We start from the raw sequence: 17,288 nt of genomic DNA, 5'->3' as shown, positions 1-17,288 counted from the left end.
CACGTCAGGACGTTGCCTACCTAGTTTCCCTGGTTGTGCACATTTGGATGCACCTCAGCGAGATGCTCGGAAGACCCGTGTGAGCTGGCGGAACTCTTACGCTGGGACGTTCCACCCTTTCTCCGGTCTACCTTGGTTCTGTTTGGGTACTCCTTAGGCCGGGAGCCCCTCGCAGATTTGCACATGTGAGCGTCCTCCTTTTTGGATGAACCGCTCGCTTCACCCTGACCACGACTCACATAGGTCCGGTTAATGCGAGTCGTAGTTTTCCCGTAATTGGGTCGTGCTGGCCTTGCAACTTCCCTCTCAGGATATTGTGGCACTTGCACACTCTCATACCGAAGTATGGAGTTGGCCACCTCCTGAAGAGAGACGAAGGGAGCCAGGATTAACTGGTCCTTCAAGCTGCGCGGCAGCTGTTGCACAACGTGGGTGAAAACCTGGTTGTCGGCGATTTCTGGCAACGCAAGCCTAATCATTTTGACTTGGCGCCAGAAATATTTGTGCACTGATCTGTGCTGGGATGGGTTATACCTTTCGTTGAGAGCCTTCGCAAGGGAAGAAGCTCTCCACCCATCCCCTTGGAAATATGAGAGGAACTGCCTTTTGAAATCCGAGTAGGACTTGAACTTTCGTTCGTTCCTCTCGTACCACTGCCCTGCCTCGTCCCGTAGACAGAACGAGATTATTTGGAGGGCATCCGCCAAATCTACCTCCAGGAGAGTGAGATCTCTCTCAAACTCCTGCACGAAATCTGAGGCCAGCCTGTTCCCCTGCCCGTTAAAGGTTGGGAGCTGTTTGAGATCAGCAAACCTAACCCTAGGTTTGCTCTTGTTCCTCCTCCGATTCTTCCTCTTCCTCTGGCTGCGGACTTCGGCATCCGAGCTTTCGGAATTGGATTCCGGGGAGTTACCAAGTGGGTGGTACTTGTTAGGGGGAGACACATAGCCACTACTCTGGTCAGAGCTTTCGTAACCCTTAGGTCTTCGTTTGGTTTTGTGCAAGGCATGGTAGACAGACACATTCCGTGCAGGTGAGACGGGCATGGTGGCTGACGTAAGTGGAAGGGCGGACTGAGTTATTCGTCTCTCCATCCCTTCCAGGCAAGCAAGAATCCTCATCAGGCTTGCATCGTCAGACCTTTGTTCTGCTGGCAGCTGCTCCTCACCAACCCTTTGTTGTGAGGAGGTGCGCTGCTCAGTGACTTGGCCCTCGGAAATGCATACATGCGAGCTGCGGCCTTCCGCCTGACAGTTCGGCATTTCCTTCCTCACTTGCTCGAGAACCCTGTTCTCGATCGTGACCATGTGGTCACTGCAAGTGAGCTCTCTGCATATGTTTTCTAGGGCATCCAACCTCCCTAGAATCTGAGCTGTGGTGGTCTGATTGTCACCGCCTTGCACTTCGCCAACGAGTTCCCTCAGTTGCGAAATCTGGCCTGACACTTGTGTAAAATCCCTACCTAATCTTAACTCTAGGTCATTACATTGGACCTCTATTTGGTTAATTCTATTGGTGTTGGTCGCTACTTGTTTAGTTAACAATTCTGAGGTCTTCGTGGTGGCATTGTGGATGGAGTCCAGTCTGGCCTGGAATTCCGTCCTTACGGCTTCAAGTTTCTTATTTACTTCAGCCGATGCCTTGGCAAATTCCCTCCCCTGAACATCAATTTTCGCCTCAAGTTTCTGACTAACATTTTCAGAGACTTTCGCTTGCTCCTGGAGCATTGCCACAATGAGGTCAAGTTGGGGGTTACTACTGGTACTTGCACTACCGTTGGGTGGGAACCCACGACCTGCTGGCCGTTCCAACGACCTTGATCTGGTATTCATATTTGGGGGGTGCCGGTATTGAGTCTCATAATCTTGCGATCCGCGCAAGAGACAAAAGACAAAGACATAAAGACAGACGATGGATTCGGGAGTTGAATGGCTTTGTCTACGCGGCTGGTCCAGGGATACGTGCCTCCAGGTTATGTTGCCGAACAATAGGATAGGCTAACCTAACCTACTCACCCACTTTGGGCTTGATTGAACCTATGAAACTACTCTGCTGTGCAACCTGGACGCACCCATCCCCATGCAGCTCTATGCTGTCCTCCAGTGACCATTAACATGGAGGATGTCCCCAGTAGACCAGCATCCATTCCGAGGAATGATTGCTGGTGTATCATAGGGACTTTCAGCCTAGTTATTCCGGAGCGAGAGGTACGCTTCCCGGACTTACCCGCCCAAATATGAATTGATAAATCAAGATGTTGGAAAGACACATTTAATATTCGGGGTACTAATACATTTAACTATATACAAGCACTGCACAAACTTATAAGATTGTTTTTACAATTGGAACCAACAAAATGGGTAATAAAAACACTGTACTTACATATTCTGCATTCACCTTACCACACCTGGGCCTTGTTGCACACTTGTCACTCCAACTATAAATGGGGAGATTTTTTGTGGGTCTGCACTAAAAATATAGCGGTATCTTAAGACATATGGGTATTGTCTTGCAAATGAACGGTTTCAGGGAGCTATATCACAAAGGATGTGCCGATTAATTATGGATGTCTTTGGATACAAAGCATCATGGTTTCCTGGAGGCTCATTGTCCTCACCATGTGCTTTTGAGAATTTCAGAATTTTCATGGATATTGGTTCCATGCACTTTAAGACACTTCCAGTGCTGTAATTCGTTCATATTATACCCTACAGGACTATTCCTAAGCCCTTATTGGATATTTCACACACTGGTGACTCCATTGTCCTCTCTCCACTGGCCTACTCTGGCCCAAAACTTGGAGCGATGTTAACTGTACCAACTGTTAGCAAGAAGTGAGATCAAGATGGCTTCCTCACATGTTAAAAGCTATCACAGACTCATTGTCTGGTAGCCACGCCCATGAGGCCATCTGATTGGTCCACAGCACCTTGGGTTACTTGCCTTCATCAAGTACCTTGAGAAGCCCAATAGATGGCAGTCTAGTCAGGGCTAGTTCCACTGACTCTCACCAGATGGCTCTGGTGCTGTGAGACCGATTGTCTTTTGTCCAAAAACATCGATTTTTTGATGTTTTTGTGGTTTGTTTGCACATATAAGTGTGACTTGGAGTTATTTTCAGGGAAAGCAAGTTAATTTGTGCTTGCACAAATATTATCCTGAAAATATCTGTATTAATAAAAAATTTGCATGAAAAGTAACATGTGCTCTCTGAATTCTCCTATCAACAAAAGGTTGTTTCTTTGATAACCAATGAATTTTGGTCTGGGGCTTATTAATTACTTAATATTTTGATGTTTTATCATACTTTTACTAATTAGGCCTAATTTCTGTTAATCTTAACATATCTGGGAATGTCTATTCCTATTAATTTTACCTGAATTGAATTGGCCTTGTACTTTGGTTGGAGTGGAGTGCTGCCTGTATGTATTGGGGATGTATACCCAACCTTTGGTTGGTTATAATGTGCGACTGAAATTTCGATGAACCCGTGCATGTCTCTCTGCCCCCTACCTCATTCACCCCCCCTCGTGCTCACACAACACACCATCCTGATGCATTCACACACCTGATAATTTCATATGACGGGGCGGGCATTGTTTCACTCACGCTCTCAAGTAAAGCAAGCGTATTGCGTATTGACTTGCAACTTATTACAGGATGTCATCCAATGCAAGGAAAAAAGAAGAAAAGCTAATTTGCTCTCGATATCCAGTAGTATTCGCTGTATTCGCCTCAAGGACATTCACCTTACAGTAGTGTGATAAGAATCTGTATCTGTTGTTCCAATCAGTGTTGGCTATCTTGAGACCTTAACCGCGATTTTTCGTTTAGCCGAGGCTCGGTTCGGGAGGAGAAGAGTAAAGGCGTACTTGATGAGCTGAGTGTACTCTTCATAATGATACCAACTTTCCGCCATTCAAACTAGTTGTTTCAATGTTATGAATTTATCTTTTCTTATAGTTCTAAGTGGAACTATATTCAATCTTCATGATCTCAATGAAGCAACATGTTAAAAATTTCATCATTTTTACATTTCCCCACATTTGAAGTTTTTCGCCTTGTTACCGTGAAAAAACATAATCTAGGCTCCACTGCATTATACCCAGGGTGGTATTTGTAGGGGGGGATGAGGGGAGTTCCCCACCTCTGGATACTTGTGTCCCCCTCTCTGCTTTATAAATTTTATTCCTGGGGGGAATGTTATTTGAGGGGGAAAACATATTATTGCCAATTTAGTTACTTTTTCCCACTTCGCCATTCAATTGAAACACTTTTCTGTCAGACAACTGGAAGCTCCATTGGGTGAATACAGATAAGGCCTCAGGCTGCTGCTCTATTCTCAGAACTGTCAAACAAGTGGCCAGGGTCGAAGACCACCTCCCCTCTTCCCTTTTCTTTGTCCATGGAATTTGGCTGGAAAATGCCACCCCGATGAATGTGAAAGTTACAAATGAGTTGTCACGTGACTAAATTGTCACCACAGAACGTCTGTATTTGTATAATTGGAACAATAGTGCACGAAGATAGCCAACATGGAATTTTTGCCACGAGCACGAAAGCCCTTTACAAAGTTGTTTTAAAAAACCGTGTGCTTTTTTCCTTTAGAACAATGAGCTAGATTTTGTTGTGAAGCTAGAATGTTAGTGAAAAAAGTGAGCATTGCGAGTTCCAGACTCTGCAATATCAGGAATTTGCCTTCAAAATGAACAAAATCTGATAAAGCAGGTTGCGGTGATGACTGTGTTTATCAAGGATTGGTTCTGAAAATTTGCAAGTGGATCTACACAAGAAGGCAGTAGTAGTAAAGTGGTGAGTTCCTTTTGATTGTTGGTTGCCAGTGAAGAATTTAACAAGTGGAAAACTTAAATGGCCGTGGCTTCATGTATCTAGGTTCACCACATGCATGCCCTTTCAAAGTCATGGGATTAAAACGCATGAGCGAGTTGGAAGGTGGTATACTCTGTTGGAAATATTTTTTGGTAGAATATCATGATTAAAAAGTACAAAAGAACTGTAACAACAATTGACCATGAAATTATGTACACAATTAGATATATAGTAGCAGTAATCAGTATTGTCTTGTATTCAAGGAGTGCCAGACTAATTATGTGTAATTTGGTAGGGTATTTGCCCACCTAACAAATTTTCAGAATTAACAAGCTCTTGGAGCTTGGGAAGCAAGTTAATGAGTATTTTTTATGATTTCGCAAATGTAACAGTAATTTACAAAGTAGTCTTGGATGCTATTTTTATTGGGTAGGAAACTTTTGATTCTGCACCCCCATCCCCCTGCAAAGTTAGTTCAATTCAGTTCCTGCAGTTCCCGCTATGATGCTAGGGGTCCCGGGTTCGAATCCCAGTCTGAGCATGGGTGTTTGTGAGGGTCCATTCATCGATTTCATCATATCATCAGTCATCCCCATCTTAGCAAATTAGCCAAAAGTAGCACAAAAAGCGAAGTAAAATATAGCAGAGCAAATCAATCAATCAGTTCAGTTCCCCAAAAGTCACAGACTAGATTTATGGGGCTGGGTGTCAAAATCCCACTTTAAAAACTGCAGGCCAAGTCCAGATTAGCTGTTCTGATCATATAGTGGATTTTGCCTTTTCTTCTTTCTGTCAAGATACAAATTTAAATTGGCAATTTTTCAGCAATTTATTTTATTAGTATTATTATTATTTATTTTATTAAATTAAGTGTGCAGTGACCCCATTTACCATTTAAAGTTGTTGAGGTACCCCTGCAAAGTACACTGGTCGACAATTGCTAAGGAACAAACACGTTTTGACCAATAACTTTTGACTACAAACGCAAGACCTGCATAAGCAAAACAAAGTGAGGAAAGCACATGAATCACAATTTGGCATGTGTAGAGTGAGTCCAGAGAAAATCAGTATGGCGTGTGGTCACCGCGGACTGCACACCTGTTTGGCATGCTGTCGATGAGAGCGTTGGTGAGTGCGAGGGGTATATTGTCCCATTCTTCCTGAAGTGCAGTTTTCAGCTCCTGGAGGGTCCGGGGTGGGGGATTCCTTCGTGCAACCCACCGTCCGAGAGCATCCCCACACATGTTCGTTGGGATTGAGATCCGGTGAAAATGCAGGCCAGTCCATGCATGTGATGTTTTCTCTTTCCAGTGTCTCTGTCACTTGTTCTGTGTGGATGCGCATTATCATCCATGTAAAGAACGTCAGGGCACACTACACCCTGAAAAAATGAACATAACCTTCCAGGATCTCGGTAGAATACCGTGCTCCAGTAACAAATCCTGCGGCAGTGGTGTTTTCCCATTTTTCATTATGCCCCCCCATCCCCATACCTGTCACGTTCACAGATGTGCTGTGCATGATATCGTGTTCCACGTTCTCTCCACACCATTTGATGTCCAGAATCACTTGTCACACAGTACCGAAATTCATCGGAGAACATCACATTTGCCCATCTGCCTTGGTCCCAGTTACGATACTGCACACACCATTGTAATCTGGCACGACGGTGAGCTAGTTTTAATGGCACACACTTAACTGGCTTCTGGGCATACAACCCACCACTATTCAGTCATCGTTTAATGGTTTTTGAGGACACACGGACACCTGAAGCACCGACAAGGTCTTGAGCAATTTGGGCTTTTGCCACCTGGACGATGTACCGACCCTGGCAAGCAGTTGTACAGTCACGGACACTGCCGGCTTGTAACGATTCCATTGTAAGTCAATGTATTCATTACAAGCCGCCAGTGTCCGTGACTGTACACCTTCCACGGCCTCCATCATGCATATGCAAATCTGTTCCTCTGGTACGAGTAGCTTTCTGAAGTCGGGAAATGACACTTTTCCGATACCCCCATAACACGTGCCACCTCAGTGACACTTTGCCTTGACTCCAGCTGACCAACCACTCTGCCCCATTTGTAATAACTTAAATGTACTCTTCTCGCCATCTTCCTACACGCTTCTTCTGTTGTACACCAGTATTGCACTGCCAACGGCCTCTACCGTGTTTGACTGTCTCCCGTGGGTACCACCTCTTGCCACAGCACTGCAGTCTTTTCCTGATAACGATGCTCCAAGCGCACACGTTCCTTTCTGAATGGGCGCAACGATTCCTTGCTGCCCTCTACTGGTCTTTTACTGGCAACAAACTGACACGGAGTTGTGTATGAAAAAGATATGGGTGAATATGTATTTGTTCCTTAGCAGTTGTCGACCAGTGTATTATCTCATGCTGTCTCTAGACAGTCAGTATAATCTCCCCCCCCCCCCAACTGGAAATTTCTTAAATACCACACTGAGTATACGAGAGAGACATGGCTTCGAAACAGGGCTTCCTGCTGGAGTGTACATTGATAACATGCTAGGAAGCCAGAGGTCGTAGATTTAAATCTTAGGTAAGACATCATTGTGTTAGTTCCATGTTAGTTCATATGTATCATCATTCACCTTCATTATCATGATAGAAAAATTATGTAAAATAACCAAAATTTAAGTAGATTGGTTCTAAGATTTTTTGCATAGTGTAACTTGCATCCAATTAATTGGCAGTATATTGGCAATACTTGATGCTAGCATAACCATTTATGAGAATAATTTTACAAACCCCAATAGTTCTGTAAATTGTCTGTAATTCAGTTACTAATTCTTACATTTTATTGTTGTTTGTGTGAAGTAATATAGCATAACTATATTATAGTATATATATTATATATTAGTATATAGTATTTTTTAAATTTTTGTTTACACAACCCTAGTTAAGGATGTGACCGAATCATTGAGGTTCTTAATGAAATATTAGTAATTTTATTTCAAATCAGTATTTTTTTTTGCTTAGGAGTATCGGCAAGAGTATTGGCATAAAGTGTAGAATTTTTAGGGAGCTTACAGACCAAAGTGTGCCACCAGTGACATATGCAGAAGTAGCAGTTGGGAGAGGCTGAGCATCCCACCTTACCAAGAATCAGTTGTAACCTACACTTCAGTGGCATGCATTCTGGGTAGGCTAGGTAAGCTCTGCCTACCCAGGTAAAATAACCATAAATTTATGCAAAATTATAACATGCACGAGTGATGTGAATAAAACATTTTCATCCATGTTGCTTCGTGTTCCGACGGCTTGCATGCCTCGGAAGCGCAGCCTGTATCGGACCCGAGGCCCTACAGTGAGATTAGGTTCATTGAAAGTGGTGTCTACTGGTTCTGTAGTGATCGTACGGACATGCATTACCTAGTTGCATTGGCCAGTTGGCACATCCGTTGTGACTCACTGTGCTTCTCCATTGAATGCATTGTAGACAGCGGTAGGTGCTGTAGTGCGACAGGCTACCATACACTCTCTTTTTTTGTGTATTGCTCTCTCTGAAAGATATTGTATTGCGGTGGCAGAAAGTGCGTTTGTAATTGATGATGTGTTGAAAAAACCATTTGGTTGTCCCACTTTTAATGCGATATGTGATAGTATAAATGCAGGGAGACCTGTGCCAGCACTTCCAAATTTGAAACCTTTACTTAAAGAAAAGGGAATGGAATATTTTCGCTATTTTAATATTCATCACATCAATATGAAATGACTGATTGGTTAGCAGGTAGCTGTAAACTGAGTAAATTAATTTGCTGGCCATGCTTATTGTTTTCTAATGAACGAAATGTGTAGAATAATGAAGGTTACAATTTGATTAATCTCACCAATGCTATCACAAAACACGAAATATCTGTCATTTGCGTTCACTTATTCAGTTACAGTTCAGGCAGTGGCAGCGATTTGGGTTCCAGAACAGGCAGGGGGGAGATAGTTTACTTTCCCGTGGTATATAAGGTTTATCATAGTGCGGGGCCAAAAGGTGGCCAAAAGTGGGGGGCAGTGCCCCCCAGCCCTAATCACCGCCACTGGTTCAGAGCTTACCGTAATGTAGTGGGCACTGCACGCCCTTGCTACACTTGCACTGTTTTATGTAAATAATACGAGAGGTAACTGAAAAGTTCTCGGCCTACCCATGAAGGGTTGCCAGGAGCTCAATTGTTCATGGCTATTTTTCAACATAGTCCCCTTTCAGCGCCGCACACTTTTGCCATTGGTGCTGCAGGCCCATGATACCTTCCTCGTAGAACGTTTCATTCTGTGCACTTCAAAAAAGTCATCCACCGCAGCCATGACGTCCTCATCTGATGGAAAATGGATTCCACGGAGGTGTTGCTTGAGTTTAGGGAACAGATGAAAGTCGAAGGGAGGCAAGTCTGGCGAATAGGGAGGGTTTCGAAGCCGCAGGACTCGATGGCGGACATTGCAATGGTGGACTTGTGCGGGGGTGCATTGTCTTGGTGGAAAAGGACGCGCTTCTTCAACATTTCACGACGTTTCACCTTCATGGCCTCCCTCAAACGCTTCAGTTGAGCAGCATAATATGCACCGTTCACCGTTTCACCTTTTTTTAGATACTCAACCAGGATGACACCCCTCGCATCCCAAAAAACAGAGACCATAACCTTGCCAGCTGATTTCACTGACTTGAACTTTTTGGGGAGGGGGAGGAGGGGTGTTTCCACTGTTTTAATTGCACCTTGGACTCTGGCTGAAAGTGGTGGACCCATGCTTCGTCCATGGTTACAAAACGCTGGAGAAATGTCTCGGCATCAGCCTGAAGGAGGGTCAAGTTTGCTGCAGATAAGAGGTGTCTCTGACGTTTGTTATCAGCACTCAACATTTTCGGGACCCATCGACATGTCACCTTGTGCATGTCCAGCACAACTGTTAGTATGTGTCCAACACGTTCCTGGGACATTCCCACTTTCTCTGCGATGTAACGTTCTGTCACTCGCCCGTCTGCCATAACAAGTTCCTGTGATGTTTTCTTCAGTACAAGCCGTTGCCGGCCTTCTACTGCGAGGTGCATCTTGGACAGAGGTACTCCCCCTCTTGAAGTCTGCTTTTTCACAGTAGAATACGATGGGGCATCCACCCCCAATGTTTCCATCATGTCCTTGTGGATGTCCTGTCCACTCATGCCTTTTTTTAGGAGGTATTGGATAACCGCACGAATGCTCACTTTATCCATTTTTCAGAAAATGCTCACCGTCTTCACTTCAAACATCAAAATCTTAGAAACAAAGAAAGATAGTACTATGAAATTTGGTATGGGGCTTTGCAAAGGCATATATTATGATTAGCTAAAGTAACATTCAGGTACGATAAATGCATCATGGGTAGACCGAGAACTTTTCAGTCACCCCTCGTATATAGTACTATAAACAAGAAAATCAGCACTTTTTTTTTTTTTTTTTTTTTTTGCAAAAATAGGGTCTAGGGCCAGAATAGATGGTTGTTATTTGTTGTTATAATAATTCCGCCTATTAACACAGTAAAGTGAATGATCATGTGTGAAGAGTAAAGTGAATAAATACAGAAACAAAACTTATTCTCTCAAGTGGTCTCGTGTTCGATCCCCTCTTTAGGCATATTGCACAGGGGTAAAAAAAAAAGGTAAAGTGCTCCCCTGTGCTTAGCACCATGCCATGAAGGCGTATAGGGGGTGGGGGGTAACGCCCCACACTTTCTTGATCCGGTCGTGAGTGGGGGTGATGTGATCAGCATCACGCCCCTGACCGCCTTTACCCCCCAGGGTTTCCCCCAGGTACCCATGTTATTCGACGCTGGGTGGGCACCGGGGCCGCTTCCATCGTTAGAAAAGTTCCCGGATTTGAACCGGCCGGGGATCGAACCCGGGACCTTGAGCATGGTAGTCAGACGCGTTACCGACTGAGCCACCGCAGCCAACCGCACAGGGGTATGGATCCAAATTTAAACTGCAGTTCCGAATAGCATATCATAAGTATAAAGTATACTCACACTTTATAACGTATTCTCAAGCATGTTAAACTTTGTGATATAAGATAGAACATTTGAACCTTCAAACATATTAGGCATAATAATATATCTGAAAACCTGGTATTTGGGAGGGATGATTGCCCCTCTTGCCCTCTCTGAGGATCCGCCCCTATTTACCACTCACTTTGGTCTGAAAGCTGCCTTAATATCATTAACAGTAACCCATTACTTACCACTGACTACAGTTATTAAAGTGATACGATTGCTACATGATCAAAATACTTGCAGGTGAGTTTTGGTTGGAAATAGCACCACCTGGAGAGAACCAGCTGCTCGCACAGGTGTCTGTCGGGATGAATGCCGTGTGGGCCGTCACCAGAGATCATCGAGTGTGGTTCAGGAAAGGCATCCGTGCAGAATTTGCAGGGACGAACGAAGAATTTGCAAGAGGATCCGGTTGGGTGGAAATGGTTGGAAAAATGGCTCTTGTGTCCGTTGGCACCAACGATCAGGTACGTCAGATATTGCCAACACTATTGGTGGTAAACTGAATATACTCTTCATAAATTGAAACTTGATGTGGATATGGTTGATGCCTGATATTCTGATAATGGACTGAATAAGAACTGAAGAGGATAAGAAAATTCAGTCACTTTCCTGTACTAATTTTATAAAACAATCCATTTTTCCCAAGTTATTGTGCATTTCTTAAATGATGCTTCAACTCCAGCTCATATATTTGAGCAATCCGATATTTTTTTTATAATTGGTTGTAATTCAATACTGCCATATTCTTATTGTTTGTTTAAATAAAATCTTGACGAAAGCCCAGCAAGTGGATAACTACGAGTTCCGATGTGGATGGTGACAGTGGTTGCCGAAATTATCAAACAAAATAAACAGGTACATGGATACTTAAGCATGTTTCATGTGTACATTGATAAAATTCATAATTTGAATAACATGGTTTTGTAAAATACGAGGACAAATCAAAAAGTCTTTGCCCCTATTTTTTCAGCCAAAATTATAAACATGCAGGGAAATCAAAATATAGGAATTGTTCTATGTATCTTGCACTATTTTTTCACATAGTCACCACAGCGGTTCAGTGTCCCATCTCACCACTAGTTTAGAGATATCGCTGTTGTAGAATTTGGCCAGACAGCGGTCTTCGCTTCGTCGTCGCAAATGAACCTCTGTCCTGCCAGGAACTTTTTCAGTGGACAGAACACATGGAAATCACTGAAGGCGAGGTCTGGACTATATGGTGCATGCTTCAGAATCTCCCATTAGGATAAGTCAATATCTGTCAATGCTACATGAGGCCTGGCGTTATCGTGGAGGATGACCACGTTGTCCACATTGTCATGAAGTTCTTCTCGGTCATTTTCGAACTCAAAACACCACCACCGCATACATCTCAAAGCAAGACACTTGTCGTCACATACGTAGACACACATATGTCGACTGCATTTACCTATGGATCTTGATGGGCGTTTGTCCCTTGCTCCATAGAAAAGGAATAACACTTCGCTGCTCATACGACGTGGACGTGTTGAGTACTACAACCATCTTTGCAAACTGACAGCAACATCGTGCCGCGGAGCATTCGAGAGTTAATGCTGGGCCATTCCAAGACAAACCTATTGCATTGAATGTATATCTTTCAGTTTCTCAATCACACTAATATTGGCTGAAAAAAATAGAGGCAAAGACTTTTTGATTTGCCCTCGTATATTTCTAAATGTACCGCATTTACTCATGTATAATGCACACTTTTTTCCAAAATTTTTGCTCCAAGAAACAGTGGTACGTATTATACACGGAATAATTCGGACAGCTTACATGTAACCAAACAGGGCCGTTCCATGATTTTGTGACACTTGCATTGATATTTCATGTTTACGGAACCCTATCATGTTATATATCGTTGTAAAGCTTAAATTCTGCAGTTTCTGAATATGGTTTGATTTGATTTGATTTGTTGTTTTTTAAGTCCACTTTATGCACAGTAAGGCTAATCGGAACTGGACCTACAGCTTAATGTGGGATCTGAACCACTATGTGCCTCCACTGGGTGACGAACCCCTTGATTACAAGATGAGGATGCTACCACTGCGCCATTGGGGAGGCCTTTCTAAATGTGGCAACAGTATTCCATTCAAGATGGTGACACTAATGTGCAATGTGATTGAAATAAGCTCATCACAAAATGATGGCACATTCTGATTTTTATGGTACTTTGGATGAAAGAAAAGAAAAGGAAAAAGAAAATAATAATTAAAATGTATTACTGGCCAAATAATGTGACATATATGGAGTGTGTAAATGCCTTAATGGAAGAAATCTTGTGCTGCTAACTGCTAGTTTGAGGGTCCTGAATGTGCCTCTTATAAATGTTATGTAAGTCATGTAAAATATATATCTTTGAAGTATTTTTAGAAAAAGTAAAGAGGAAATGAGGAAAACCACCTATAAAATTGTAAAGGCCATTTCCCACGATTTTTTACTTTGTAACGTAATGTTCTGCAACACCAAGAAAAGCAGTGCCGTTCTGGCAGAATGCAATCATGCACCTTCCGTCACATGGTATTTTTTGGGCGAGAAATAATAGAAAATAACTTCCTGAGCACTGCAAATCCATAATGTAATTTTGATCTTGCTTTCTACTATTACTGAATAAATAATATAGTTAAAGATTGAAAGCTTTGGGATGCTAAACACAGTGGAGGGGGAGGTGGCATGAGTTGGTGACATATTGTTTACACAAGAAGATATTCTCCTCTTGGTCAACATAGCAACAGCTTTACAACCTACAACTAAGAAAGCCATTCCTTGAACCAGGATTATACTGCGTATTATATACAAGATATAATTTTTTGTCACTTTTCCTCATCAAAAACCAGGATGTGCATTATACGTGCGTAAATATGGTATTTTTTTCAGTGTAACAGTCATACTCATTAACCAACAAGGTAAATTGATTATTCAAGTTCATCAATTGAAATATTTGCTGAATGGATTCTCTTGGGCTATTGATCACGTGAGTTCTGGAAGGATTTTCAAGCTTTTGGGAGCTAATACCACTCTCATCTTCATTTTGTACATTGAAGCTTGAAAATCCTCCCAGAACTCACCTGGTCGAAAGCCCGAGAGAATCTATTCATCATTCATCACCAGGAAAGCTTTAAACCTTACTTGAAATACAGAGTGTCCGAAAAGTCATGCAACCTGGTGTTTACGACCATAAAACGGAATAGCGAAACGGAATGAGAAGAAACGCTTTCTGCCAAGAGAATGCCCTGTATATTGAGAAAATTTAGAGACAAACATATGTAAGAACATGCATGTTTTAATAACAAATAAGCAAAGTGTTGCCAAAGGCGGAAAAAAAATTGCAAATCGTGTGTATTGATGCACAGAACTCACTGAGGTAAATTATTGCAACGTTTCACAATACCAACGAACAATTTGGATGGCCATCTATTGAATTTGACAGAAAAAAAAAATTGACGAAGTTTCAAAAACATTGCACAAGGGAATAAATTGGCTGTTCCAAAAAATTGATGTTTTCACAATATTACGAGGGATACTGGCAACACTGTTGCTGTAACGTGTCACTAGCAGATGTGTTTCACCTCAGGCTATCACACTAAGGCACTTTTAACGACAAAGAAAGTTGGTTATTCTCGAACATATGCAATAAATTACATACACCTTGCAACCCTGAATTGTGGGTACAGAAGAACATTATCAATTGTTATGTTTTCTGTGCCTTAGGTGGTTGCTGTTTGCTGCGAACGGCATTCCAGATTGTGTCTACTTATGCTGACGTCGTGTGTGTGTTTTCAAAATGCCATATTCTACACATGACTTTTCGGACACACGGTATTTGCTATTTTGCATTGTATTGATGCAAAATAATGTAACATGGTTATTTTTAGTGTTTTTTATTTTATTTTATCTGCGACGTTTCGTTCTGATTTCCCAGAACTTTTTTCAGGCTACACTAAGATATACATACAATAACACAACCTCACAACCTGGCTAGTCACTCTATGTGAACCTTTAAGAAGAACATAATTTTGCATTGTATTGATACAATATCAGTTATGTGTATTTTTCTTATTTTACATTCCTTTCTTCCAAGTTTTGGCTGATTGCTATAATGATGGCAAATAATGATCAGATGAAATCAATGAAGACACAAAGAAACACCTTTGCCCAGGCTTGGACTGCCTTCCTGGATCTTCATATCTTTGCACATCTCTGTACATTCACAGCCATTTTGCATGTACACTAATGTAAAAATATATTTTTGGTTTTGTACTTCTTAAAATTTGTTGGATATTTCAACACAAATTTGGCTTTGCCAAGGGCAAAGAATAATTTTAAAATGTAACAATTATATGAAATTGTAAAACAGGATTGAAGGAACAATAGATAAAAAATTGAGTGAGCAATGTAAGCTCAAGAATCATTTGAGATATTTATGTTGCTTTCTTTTTTCTTTTTTTCTTTTCTTTGTCTTGTGTATTATTATGTAACCCAGAACCTTCAGGGGGCAGATTGTTAGTAGACCACTAATAGCACCTTGCAAATGATATGGATAGTACCATTTATTGATATCACGAAAGTTATATCTGTACTTATAAGTACTGTGGTAAATTTCATATTTGCGCAGTCAGTGATATTCTAATTCATATCTCTTTTACAGGTATGGGGTCTTGGTGTCGAGGATCGGGTGATCTATTTCCGAACAGGAGTCCTTCCAGCAGAACTCACTGGAAAAACATGGAAAGAGATTCGACTCCCTACGCAGCTCAGCAGAACTAGCAGTAATGCAAGTCTGTGGTCAAATGCTAGGAGTGCAGGTTGTAACAGTGCAAACAGTACACCCCGTGACAAAAGACATCGGAGCTACAGCACGTCACGTGGTGAACCATTCAACAAAAGTGACGAGATGAAATCTTCACCTCAAGCTGGTAGCCTTCCTGTTCTCCAGTCTCTCACTCCTTGGCAGCGCAGTAGCGATGGAACGTCCATATGTCCCACGCAGAGCTTGCTGCAGCTGTCGTCCGAAGGAAGGGATAGCCCTGCTCCCGTAATAGAAAACAGAGTTGTAAGTGACGTGAATGACGTGAACGAACATTCCGACGAAGTAGTTTGTAGTTCCTGTGATATTGGTCAGGATGAACTGAACATTTGTGATGATGTCACATCCAGAGTAAATGATCTTATGTTAGATTGCGAATCGAATGACAATGTTTTCCCAGATGAAGAAGTGGATTTACATACGGACACTGATTCGGGTGTTTTTGCGATTCTTGATCATGATGATTCATTGTGTTTTGGCGAGTTTGACATTTTGTGGAGCTGGATGTGTGCGAGAGCTTGTACTGTTGATCATTTACAACTTCCCAACTGGTAAGTTGATCGCTTAACATGGTAACTGTAGTCTACATTGTGATAATTGCCTTTCATCTATTTCTGAACACTTATACAAACATACATTATAATTGCTACACACAGATGTATTATGTAGAAATTAGGGATGGGTCGATATGAAATTTTAGATCGATACCGATAAAGTACAAATATAGGGCCTCCCCAATGGCGCAGTGGTTGTGTCATCACCTTGTGATCAAGGAGTCCCAGGTTCGATACCCGGTGGAGGCACATAGTTGTTCGGATCCCACTTCAAACTGTAGGTCCAGTCCTGATTAGCTTTACTGTGCTTAAATTGGACTTAAAACACCAATTCGATCAATTCAATCAAAGTACCAATAAAAAATTTACCAATACTGATATCCGATATTCTACTGATCTGATATAACATTCCAAATGGTTCATTGCCTTCCTTGCTAAATGTATGTTACCAGATGAACCAAGCTTTTGCAATGAAAAGAAGCTGCATATTCAGACATTTACTTAAAAAAGTACACAATGGAGAATGTATGTTTGTATCCATAAAAATTATAACAAAATTACACAACATTGCACTAAATTGCAAGATATTTATAGATATAACAGATCGGTAAAGTAATCGCTAATGTTACCTATAAATCGACAGTCCAATATGACTATATCAGCCGATACCTATAGAGTATCGATTAATCTGTCCCATCCCTTGTAGAAATTAAATTAGAGATGGAGGGTTCTAATCCTTCTCAAGCCTGCATTTTTTTCTTAAATGTCTGCATAATATAAAAGCTTGCCATCATTCTTTAATTTATATAACCAATTTTCCACTTTCCAAATTTTCCACTTTCCATTAACTATTTACATTGCTTGGGAATGTAGGTATTCAACTGTTAACCCAAAGAGAATGCTAAAAAAGGTTAAGATGTGAATCAGGATGAAGTGGCATCATAATCCATGCTGCAACTGTGTGCTGAATAATCTGTTGATGGGTCAAAATATACATGTATGCTGCATAATGAAACTAGACTTGCCATCGCCCTAGGAA

General features: G+C 41.8%; 1 protein-coding gene across 2 annotated transcripts in view; it reads left to right on the top strand.

The window, feature by feature from the left end:
* Pex23 (tectonin beta-propeller repeat-containing peroxin 23) overlaps window positions 1–17,288 on the top strand; it is a 107,894-nt gene that overhangs the window by 36,040 nt on the left and 54,566 nt on the right. For both annotated transcript variants that reach the window (XM_083136717.1, XM_083136718.1), the window contains exons 7-8: window positions 11,108–11,331; window positions 15,537–16,246. In XM_083136717.1, coding sequence (XP_082992843.1) covers window positions 11,108–11,331; window positions 15,537–16,246 — 934 coding nt within the window. The remainder of the gene's footprint in view (window positions 1–11,107; window positions 11,332–15,536; window positions 16,247–17,288) is intronic.

Source organism: Lepisma saccharinum, chromosome 15, assembly GCF_977018435.1.
Source record: "Lepisma saccharinum chromosome 15, izLepSacc3.1, whole genome shotgun sequence".
Classification (NCBI taxonomy): domain Eukaryota; kingdom Metazoa; phylum Arthropoda; class Insecta; order Zygentoma; family Lepismatidae; genus Lepisma; species Lepisma saccharinum.
This window is presented reverse-complemented; position numbering and strand designations above follow the sequence as displayed.